The sequence below is a fragment of the Lissotriton helveticus genome, chromosome 5_1 (genome assembly GCF_964261635.1).
Source record: "Lissotriton helveticus chromosome 5_1, aLisHel1.1, whole genome shotgun sequence".
Taxonomy (NCBI): Eukaryota; Metazoa; Chordata; class Amphibia; order Caudata; family Salamandridae; genus Lissotriton; species Lissotriton helveticus.
The window spans coordinates 739850078-739862165 of NC_136065.1; the positions used below are offsets into that span (position 1 = coordinate 739850078).

Consider the following 12088-nt stretch of genomic DNA (forward strand, 5'->3'; position numbering starts at 1 on the left):
TCCCTGGCAAACAATACAAAGATTCGATGTGTAAAGGCCGATAAAGGAGGAGCACTCGTTATACTCAACTCCACCATGTACACTCAGAAACTGAATGAACATATACAAGATACATCTACCTACATGGCACTCGATCATAATCCCACCAATGAATTTCAGAGCATTCTGAAAGACATCGTCATCTCTGCTCATACAGCAGGCACCATAGAAGATCGTACAAAAAAGTACTTACTGCAGGATTACCCGAGAAGTCCCACCATCCACATATGCCCCAAAATACATAAGAATCTCACTGACCCTCCATTCAAACCTATTGTGTCTACAAAAGGATCCATGCATGAAACGACTGGTAAACTCATTGATAAGTACCTACAACCGTTTGTCACCAATACCACCAGTTACATTAGGGATACTGCTGACTTTTTAAACAAACTAGCTGCTACACCCATCAACAACCAAAAATCTTACATCTTATGCACAGCCGATGTGAGCTCTCTTTATACCTCGATACCACACTTAGGAGGCATTGAAGCTTTTGAACATGCTCTACTTAACAGTAACATCAACACGTCCATGCAAGCTTTTCTATTAGAGTTAATGGTTTTCACCCTTTACCACAGTTATTTCCAAGCCAACGACCAATGGTATTTGCAGCTATCCGGGATGGCGATGGGAAACTGCGCTTCTCCCACGTATGCTAATATATATATGGAGAACTTTGAAAGACAACACATATACACCAATGAACTATTCCAAAAACATTCGAGAATGTATGCGCGCTACATAGACGATTTGTTTATAATGTGGTCAGACACCAAAGAGACTTTGAATCAAGTGCTCACTGAGATCAACACCAAAGATTCACGCATTAAGCTAACATGGCTCATCAGTGACACATCCATCTCCTTTTTAGATGTAAATATCACCATCACCCCCAATGGGTTCATCACTGACCTACATAGAAAATCGACCGACCGCAATAACACCCTGCACTATTCTAGCTTTCATCAAGGCGCTCTAAAAAAACACTTACCATTTTCCCAAATGGTACGTGTAAAACGGATCGTATCTGATGAACATCTACTCACCACACGCCTCAAAGAAATGCGTGAACGATTCATCAACCGAGGTTACCCTGACAATGTACTGAATGACGCACACAACCGCGTCTTGAAGATGTCCAGACAAGACTGTCTAAAAAAAGTTGAGAAAGACAAGAAATCTCACATGGTACTGGTTTCCAAATTCTCCACTGCGAGTCCAATCTACCGAAGAATCATACTAAAACATTGGCCCATCTTACAAGCTGAACCTGATTTTCAGGGCATATTTGACCGGCCACCTTTGTTCGCTTACACCAGGAGTAAGAATGTTAAAGAAATTCTATCAAAACCTACTCCCACCATCAAACCACATCGAGGAACTCAACCTTGTTTAAATTTCAGTCATTGCAATAGCATCATTAAGGGCAGTACAATTCAACATCCTATGAAGGGTCACACTATCAAATTACAGGTTGATGCTACATGCGACTCGACGAATCTGATTTACGCCTTGAAATGTCCCTGCGGGAAACTCTATGTAGGGAAAACGGAACGCAAAATAAAAACTCGATTAAATGAACACAAATCGAACATACGATTAAAACAGGAAAAATCGAACATTGCTATGCACTTCGCAGAATCACGCCACACCATCGCACAACTCAAATTCATAGTCCTTGAAACTGTGATTAAGAGAGAAGGAGTTGACAACAACAAACAACTGTTAAAGCGTGAACTTGAGTGGATTTACTTGTTACAAACCCAGAAGCCGTTCGGTCTCAATGACCGCATTGAATATAGCTGTTACCTTTAATATATATTGTATTGCATTGTGTATATTGCTCCTTGATCCCCCACTTATCACCTTTCCAAGATGACCCCCACACTGGGCTTTAAGCGTAAACACCGTTTTTTATGTTCATCACTTCGTGAACGCACCCGCCCTGTCCCAATCACGTGGGTTCATAAGCCTACCGGCATGAACGCCATTCACACAGACTCCACAGCCGTTTGAACTTTGCAACGCGTAAGAACTAAGTAAGTAACCTAGTTTAACCCTCCGGTTCATCTCACTCCCTTGCGGTTAACTGTTCCCCTCACTTCCCGATGTACACACCCTTTAGTCACGTCGATTGATTATTTGTTTAACCCTCACTTAGACACGCTTAAAAGTCCCGTCATTCTTTCATCCATTTTTTAAACGTCTCACCGCAGCGTTCTCTGTCTCCCTCCACAGCGCTCCTTGACAAAGGGCCTCCGGCCCGAAATGCATTGGAGGATAGTTCATGTGTCTACATAATGGAATGAATATTACATTGATATGACTTCAATATCAAACGTATAAATCAAAATAAAAACTTTTTGGTACAAGAAAAACAAAATCTCATTGTCAATTTGGAGTCCTTTCAGCAGCACAGCAGTTCTTCTTACTGGCAGAGTTGTCACAGGTCCAGAAGTGTACTGAAGTTATGTGTCTGATGTAGGAGAGTAGGGTCTGCTTCCTATGGTCACCCCCACTTTTTGCTGTGATTTTCTGTTTTTTTTTACTTTAGTGTGGCTGTGGGCCTGCTAATCAGACCCACAGCCTAGCTGTTCTCTCTCTAAATTGACACCATGTACTTTAGGTACATACCCCATTGGGTATTGGGTCACCTTTGGGAGCCCCTGTATAGTGTACCATAGGTACCCAGGGCATAGGTGCATCCAAGGCCTACCAGGGGCTGCAGCATGTATTATGCCCCCCCTGGCTGGCCATCCAAACTGACACCACAGGCTGATCACTCAGCCTGGGCAAGGTGGTGTAATCACCCCTTGCTTAGATATAGTATACCTATATCTACCCTTATATATAGACATATATGTACCTATAAGTCACTCCTATGGCAGGGCTTAACAATCCTGGAGGCAGAGTTCTTGGTTTTATGTGAGAGGGCGCCCTAGCATGAGCTGAGCCCCTCTGCAGCTTTCGAAACCATGTCCTTATAGCTGTTCTATGATATAGCCTTACCATATACTCTTAAGTGCATTATAATCCTCGCGGTTAATGCTAACTTTGGTTTGGCTTTATCAAAACATGTCGTGTAAGGTGTCATATGCTTTAGAATACTACCCCCCACCCCCCGCCAATTCTGGTGGCGGTGGTAGCATTCCACCCTTCTAGAGGGAGAAGACATGTTGGTTACTGCTTTACCCAGTTAAAGTTAAACAGAGCCTCAGCATCACAAAATGGATGCTGCTGCCACAGACACGACTCTGACCTCCTGCTGCTGGACGAAACTCCGGCAGGGGAGGCCTGGACAATAGGTTTCCTGCCTTGGGAGGTGCTAGCACCTCCCCAGACAGGCGTTTAGTGTATTGGGGCAGGGAGGGCTGCAAAATGGGACACTGCCTGGGGCACACAAGGTGCTCCATGCATAGCCCAGTTCAAACCAGTTGCTGGGGCACTCCATCCCCAGCTCTGGTGCGAAACTGGACAAAGGGAAAGGGGTGTAACCATCCCCTTCCCAGGTTCCACCCATAGGAGCGACCTAGCAGGTAATCCAGCCCCTTAGTTTAGTATAAAGTTAGGAGCTGTGTCTAGAGACTTTAGATTTATCCTGGAAAGAAACTCAGAAACAAAACTCTTGGACCTTCGACGTTCCATATCGACTGGAAGACTGAAGACATCTCCCTTGTGGTCAAGGAGTGACCACCCTGTGCAAACAGGCATCAACAGTAACTTGCCGGTTTGCTTTGTCGACGCTCCTGCTGGAACCCGAAGACTTAGCGACGCAGGAACTGGACTTCCAGACTTCTCTGACTCCGACCCACATCCACAGCAAAGCTGAGACCCGTGGCGGACACGAGAGACGTGGGATCGGACATCCTGAACTACCTGCTTTTTGCTACCTGTGCAGCTCCTGAGGTACCCTCGAAGTTGTGCATTGGGGTTTGAGAAGCCCCAGACCCGAGCAGCATTTGCACCGAAGCTCAGCCCTCCACACTCCACGAGTGCCGCGTGGGCCTGCGCCTGCATTTCAGCTCAACGGGTCTTCGTGGTTGCTAGCCAGTTGGCTAGTAAGCCCTCTGAAGACATCCTTGTAAAACTACACCGCTTGCCTGGTTGCTCCAGCTTCCCTGCGAAGGAGAAGCCGCCCAGACCTTGCTGGTCTGAACTGAAGCCAATCTTCCCATCCTGCGTGGATTGCATTTGCCAAGGTTTGTTGGGTCCAATCCGGATACCGACAACGCCAACAGCTAGATCCGTCGTGGGACAGCTCGACTCCAGCTCCTGGTCGTCGTCGATGCCTCCTTTTCCTCGTGGCTGCAGAGCTACACCTCTTCACCTGATTGCATCTCAACATCGCCTGGTTCCTTCCTGGTCACTGGCTAGTGACCCAGACTCTGTCCCCTCTGCTTTCAGGTTGTTCTCGACTCCGATCCACCCGGACACTTTTCTCCTGGTCGCCTGCAGCACTTTCTTGCAGCTCTCCATAGGAAACAGCGACGAAACCCGACACGAAAGAACACCTATGCACCCGGCTACTCTGGGTGAGGTAACTCGAGTACTCAGGTGCTCCCGTGGGTATTAACTATCCAAGTTTCCTAGTTTAACAGGGTTTTCCCGTAGTCCATCCAGAAGTGTCCAAAATCGACTACTTCGTAACTTTTACGTTCCCATTGAAACTCTATGGTAACCAGCGTGTGTGTTTAGACACTGCACACGCTTCCCGTGGGCCTCCTACTTCCAATCCCTTGGTTGTTCAGTGTAGCCCCAGCGATTTTCTAGGCCCTAGGCCTACTCACCTTTCCTGAAGTGGTTCTTATACCACTTATTTAGTATATGGTTCATCAGAATTGTATTTGTGCAACTTATAGTATGCTTATTGAGTAACTTGTGCTGTATCTCGCACTCTGACCTCGTAAAGAGTGCAGAGGGGTTGTGTTAGTAATACATACATATATATTTGATATATACCTTGTGTGGTGTCCTTTCATTTGATATTCAAGGAATTATATATGGTAAAACAGCTGGCTTCACATGCTCCCTGAAGTTTTAGCCTAAGACTGCTTTGTCCATGCTACCACTAGGATAGCTGGTCTATAAGGTTGACTTTACAACCATCACCATAAGGGTTGTTTGGACTGGTGCAGTGTGCCCACTAGAATAGTGGACTTCATATACCAGGCCAACTTCTCACAGCTCTGTCTTTCCGCTTGGGTGCCACTGACAGAGTGGTTCCAGGGTCTGCCCCTCTGACTCCTCAGGGGACTGGTCCCCCATGTCCCCCGGGAGCCCCACCGCTCACGCTCAGGAAGTGCCTCTCGTCTGATTTCTAGCCACTCCCACTGAAGGTGAAGCTCTCTAAGCTTTTAATTGATGCCGAGAAATGATTTCCTCTGTTCCTGAACCTGGCGGGTATAATCCGGATATACTGATACTTGTGCATTGTCATAGGTGAGATCCGGCGCTTCTCTCGTGGCTTTCAGTATACAGTCCCTATGTCGGTAGTTCAGGATTTTGGCTATGAGGGCCCTAGGAGGCGCCCCAGGCGGAGGGACAAACGCCCTATGGGCCCTTTCCACCACAAATACCTCCGAAAGGCCAGTGGGGCAGAGTTTGGTGCGTATCCAGCGCTCCAGAAAGCGCTCAGCATTGCCCTCCTCTATGCGTTCCGGAATACCCAGGACCCTGATATTGCTGCAGCGGACCCTTCCTTCCGCTTCCTCCGCCCGGCGCCCTGGTGGTGCTAGTCAGCTGGGAGATTTGATGCTTCAGAAACGCCACTTCTCCATGAAGTTGCACGATGTCCATATCCGCAGTTGATACCTTGTCAGCTACCTTCCGCAAGTCTGCCCTGAGCAAATTCACATCAATAGAGACCGTTTCAATCTGCTTTTCTATGGCGGTTTGTGATCCCTCAATAGTCTCCAGGAGCTCCGCTCGAGATGGTTCATTAGCAGCCTTGCCATCCCCTTCCAGGCCTGTTTCTCGTGTGATCCGCTGCGTGGGGAGGCGCTGAGTAGTGTATTGAGTAATAGTTTTGGAGTTTGATGCGCGGGCCGGTTTGTCTTTACCCATGGTGAAGAACGGTAGGGCTTCCCGGGAGGCAAGGTCCAGTACTCTCTTTTGCTGTATGGATCATTAGGGCTTCTCAGATTACCCCCCATTTTTGATGTATGACAGATAGCATTCCACTGTCCTGGTGACTAAGCTGGTTAGTCATGCAAATAACAAGGGCCCCTGTGAAGTTTCTAAAATTCCTAGGACAGGGTAATACTACAATTGAAGACAAAATTCCTAGGCAGTTAAATAATTCAAATTACATCAATATATTTTGAACATAACCAAAGAGATAGCTCGAAGTCAGTGTAAGGGGAAGACAACTGTTTAAAACATATGTAGATTAACTTTATTATTATTTATCGAAAAAATTGACATAAAAAAGCAAGTAAAGATACAAATTGATGCATTATAAATCGAGTACGGTGTGTTCAGCATTTAGTCTGATGACTGAACAATTAATCTATAACATTGACTGAACACGGGCATACAATACATAAACATACATCTAATTATAACAAATCATTTATAAACAGAAATTGATATAACGTGGCTGGGTGATGAAAAGTTCTAAGCTGGTTAGTCCCTACTGTAATTATAACTTGTGTGTCTATCTCTCACATATCTCAGATATCCACATACTGTCAGGTGCTGCATCCCAAGACACAATAGTCCCATCTCAGTGCTCATCATGTACAACAATTCGCATATAGCTAAAAACAAAAACAGCAACCTCCTAACCACACAACCTACAAGGTGCAGTTTGTTATCCCTGTGGTTACGTGCTTCACCATTTCACATGGGTAGTAAGAGTTCTACAAATGCTACAATACAAATAAATAATGCAGTCCTCATGTAATGTATTGGGGGTCATGTATGAGTTACAGTCCACCAGATACCTTGTCTCAAGTTGGTAGATTGGCTGAGCCTGTGCTTTAGTCAAACGGCATAGAGTTTATAAATAATGGGCCGTATTTACAAAGGTGCAAAAACATATTTTATGGTCCTGACAAGACAGCCTTACATCTTTACAAATTTTGCCTGCATGGAAATACAGGAAAATGTAATTCTTTTTAGGATAAGGCATTATCCGAGAACAGGAATTAAATCAAATTGCTGGAAAATTGCAAGAGGACCTACTCTGTGGGCAGTTAGAATTGGTTTAGCAAACTTACATATACCAAACCAGCCTGACCCATTTAATGCCACCTGCACCATCCATTGGATTAAAAAAAAGCCTACAAAGGAAGAGAATGCCTTCGCTGTTCTTAGCGAAGACGAACATCTAGCTGAATTCTGCTCTAAAGATTTGTTCAAAAACTGTGGGAGACCGTTACTTCAACAGCCCTCCAGGTAAACTTAAATCTGGGCCTGCAGCCGACAGCCCGCTTTGCAAGCTGGTGACCTTGCTTCTTGATGCATGAAGTTCCTGGGAATAATATGGTCCTGGACTAGAAGAAGTCTGCTGATCAGATAGGAGAATTCACAGTTGCTTGATGAAATTCCAAATAGATTTCTGGACCTGTGTATTTTTACTTTGAGAGAAATACATGTAATCACAGTTGTCTGTGTTGATTGGGACCACTTCAAACATAACCATCATCAAGAAACAAGAAGGAATTCTGCTTTGCTCAGAAACCCCCATTTTGTGGGACTCTTTGCCTCTTGTGGAAGTAAAGGACGTGAAGAAATAGCAAAATAAGAACATCGTTTATCTAAAGAACAACCTTATTAAAATAAAGTAGGTGTTCTTGCATTTCAGAGAGTTTTGGCAGCACTGCAAAAGGCTATGGCTAAGATCTTAAATCACAGCTATATGGCTTCACGTTGGCTGAACCAGATATGACTTAACGGTACAATCTGCTGACTTGAATTGAGATCAAGAAAAGTTGCAACAAAACAATTAACCAAAGGATGATCCAATGAGCATCCAAAATACCTGCAATGTCTATCAGACGCCTGTATGTCCTGCAAGGAGCATATTACACTGGATATTATTGGCTCACTGGGATTCTCACACTGTATCGCAGGTCCTGGAGCTAATCACAGAGTATTATGCTGGACTGATTTTTGTTCCACTTGCAATAATGGGTCAGGCTTGCTGGGTCCACAGGTCCAGTTAAGATGCCCACAAAGAGATTTTGAATCTTTCCTGCTTTTCTTTAATTTCCTGTAGACTAGCACAGAATGATTGTTCCATTGATCCCAAAACTCACGACTTTTAAAATATGAATATCCTATGATACCTGTACACTTTTATGTTTGTGATTTTTTCAACAAATGTGACTCCTACTAATTAAATTTGGTTGTAACTTTTATTTTTATTTCTGAAACTGAAGTATTTCTTGGTGGGTTTGTTTATCACAAAACCCCACACACTTCTCAGGGCACTGACTTAAAGCTCAGGCCGAGCTACCAAAGGTGAGACAAGGCTACCCTTAGAGAAAATTAGTCTACCTTTTTGTCAGTGTGGTAACTCAGTCACAGATTAGAGAAAGACTCTGGCCTCTGTCCTGCGTAGCCTGAGATAGGCAGTCCACACAGTAGGGATATCAAATTGTCAAGTATAATGCTTAATTCTAAACATTGCTATATCCCAGTTCAAAATCCGGTTGTGCAACTCAAATCTTCTTATAAGCCCATTTGAATGTTTTTATCAGGCTTCTGGGAATTTTCATTACTCCAAATAAATAAATCTATTGTTTTTCTCACATATGCCCCATGATCTTCCTTCAATAAACAAATAATGGAAGGAAATCTTGAATTAATCTCAGCCACTGGCAGTCACTCTGCGTCTCCTTCCAATCATTTTTCAACCACTATAACTCTTGAAGGGGACCACCCATATGCAAATCTGCTCCTATAGGTACAGCTCGGCATGAACTGCCTGGTCAGGCCCACCAGACAAGGGAACACAACAAGTCCATATTGAGTTTGGCATCATCAGTGAGGTGAAACTGGTGTCCGATGGCAGAGTGAGCTCCAGACCAGCATCTTGGCATATCTGTCACACGTATAATATATACTGCAACTAATAAAGTAATGCATGCAAAGCTCTTGTTTAGCCTGAACTGGTTAAACACTATGGACATGAAACCCCATTTGTTTCTGGGTACACACTAAACCTGTTGCACTTACCCAAAGCATCTATCAAATGCCAGTCTGTGTCTCGCTCTTCACCTACCTGGCCCAATTTACTCCTGCTGATCAATACTTTATAGTAATATGCTACTACTGTTCCTATCATGTGTGAAATCTTTCACATTTTATCTGTTCATTGGCATTTCAGGACTGTTTTTCAAGATGTCTTTTTTTGTGCAAATTGTCCCCTTTCTGGCCCGATTAATGTAGCAATATGTGCATCTATCCCCTTCCTAGTTATCGTGTATCCCCAGCCCCTAAATTTCATCCTGTGCAACCCACTGTCTCTGCAGCTGTCTCAAACTGTAGATACTTGCTAAAGTTATCTTTTCTTCCTGGGCTTTAATCCTGCATGTTTCCTTTTATAGGTTTTGGTCTTGTGTTTTGCTTCATACCTCTTTTTCTTTTACAACTTAACTCAAAATTAATACTGTGGTATTCACTAATGGCATGCTGACAATGTCAGAATAGAGGCCAAGGATGTTGAGGCCAGAGCTTGAGCCCCTATCTTACTCCAACGGAGCAAATTTGAGACACTGAAAGAAGTGTAAGAAGTAGAGGGAAACGCACAGCTGCGGCTGACCGGTTTCCTGTGCTATCAATCCAACAATATGTGCAAGCCTCTAAATCTTTACCATACTGTACTGTCCACAGGTATTTCAGTCTGTAGGGTGCACTGTAAGCAGTTCTCCCTAACTTTGGCGCATTTTACAACCCAGTCCATCCTCCTGACCTGCACTACCAACATTGGATAATCACAATCTCCCTTACTGTGCTTTCCCAACAGTCAGGTAATTTGTCCTTGTCCCACTGCAACCCTCTCCCAATTAAATAAATACCTATTATCTCCCCAGGCATCTTTAACTACCACTTACTTAAAAGCAGCACACTTAACTCTATTAGATATGAAACTTATTGATGCTTATGACCACCTTGGTAGGTTCTCCCTTCCAACACTGACTCTTATCATTGATGTTTTTAAGTTCCCTAAAGTAAGAAATGATACTGTAGAAATCACAGTTCTTCTTTTTTGTAATTAATATGGAATTATAGAGCTGATAAAACCATGGCCCGTCTGTTCAAGATGAGATTTGCTAAAAGATGGGTATTGTGCCTAATGCAGATTAAAAAAAACACATGCTGTTCTCAGTGAGATTAAAACAAATAGGATAATACTGCTCTTAGTTGATTACAGAAACTTGGAGGAGGTGCTTTGGTGAAGAGTGCCTTGGTTGATAATGGGGGTCAAAAAGCAAAGACCTTTACTATAGCACATTTTCTAAGTAGTAGACAATGCCATGACACATGCGCTCTTAAGCAAAGGGTTGAGCGAAGTGGAAAAAATGCAAAAGCCAATAGGTTGAAGCTCACCCTTTTAAAAGAGATCTATTGCGTTTGCCACCTCTTGTTTAGATTTGGTGCTCGAGCAACATGTGGCACACATACAGTACTGTGCACATAGTTAAGGGGATTTCCTTTAACCTTTTTCAGCCACTGGCTTCTTTGGCTCAGGAACCTTCAGCCATTGGCCTGATACATTGGCAGTCACATCTCGGAGAGGCCACAGGGGAATTGTAGTCTCACCTTCTTTGTTGGCTTTTTGGATGTATCCTGCCACATCCACTTGCTTGCATGACCACTAACCAAGGCAATTCTTTTCTTTTAGTCATTTTGCAGATCATGCATTTATTATTGCTATTGCCAGCGCTCTATGTTCAAAGCTATTGGCAAGCACACCATACTGTTTCATTACAAAGACCATGCTACTTAACGAACCAACATAATCTATTGTGAAATAACAATATTTGGTTTAATTTCTCATATTTTTAAACATATCCTTTGTTTCATCAGCTCTGGTAAAGTGAAGCACTGTAACTAAGTTATACAAACTGATGGTCTTCACAGTTAATATGTAAGACTTTTAAAGCAATATTACCTGATCCATCAGGCGTGCTACGAACAAAGGTCGGCAACATTTTAACTTTAGCACTTTCATGAGTTTTTTTCTTCAGTCCGGCTTCAATTTCAATTTTCATTCTTTTTTTCACCTCCATTAATTGTTCATGTGACAGGTCGAACTCTTCTAAGGTTTCTTCAATCTGTTTGTGCTGTTCAGCAAGCCTGTAGGCAACTGCTGTAACCATGGCAGCACCCTTGCCACTTCCACTTTCAGAAAGAAGGAATCGGACATCCGAGTCAGGAACTAAGCGCCTTACTGTTTTGTGCAATCTTCTGGCGTACCTGTTAAGATAATTAAAAATAATGTAGTACAAATTTCACAACATATTTGAACATGAATAGACTATCATGGATTTGAGTGAGATGTTTAAGAAGGCAGAGAATTTGGTACAAGCTGGTAAATAAATGACAAGAAAGGGATCCATTTCTTGTGCTGTGAAAACAGAATGAAGTTGTTACACACCTACCTACATGTGCTACACTACAAACACTGATAATCCGAGTAATAAAAATATAAGTCATGATTGTGAGAAAGTGGCTCTATATATACTGGACTATAATGAAGTACAGTGTGTATAGAGTCTACAAACTCCAAAGATATAACAGAGGTTAAAGTCAGGACTGACCTTACTCTCAAAAGTGATAGCTTGGTCGAGCAGGAAGGCAGTACCAGAGGGCAGTGCAAAGCATTTGTTGTACACACTTAGTCAGCAAAGGATTTCACACACTCAAAGACTGAACTCCAGGCCAATTGTTTTTATATCAAAAGTTATAGTCGTGAGGAGGAGCTTCGCGGGCATCCAAGATGGTCGCGTGAGCACAGAGTTCCCCGGACCCGCGCCGCGCTTCACGAATATCCTGGCAACATCCTGATTTCGAGGACGGGCTTTTGTTCGCACAT

The 12088-nt window shown here is 43.5% G+C and overlaps 1 protein-coding gene across 3 annotated transcripts in view; it reads right to left on the bottom strand.

Annotated features, from left to right (window-relative positions):
* The window catches only part of LOC144754887 (hexokinase-1), a 1510469-nt gene that overhangs the window by 548987 nt on the left and 949394 nt on the right, over positions 1-12088 (bottom strand). For all 3 annotated transcript variants that reach the window (XM_078643208.1, XM_078643209.1, XM_078643210.1), the window contains one exon: positions 11165-11469. In XM_078643208.1, the coding sequence (XP_078499334.1) occupies positions 11165-11469 (305 nt within the window). The remainder of the gene's footprint in view (positions 1-11164; positions 11470-12088) is intronic.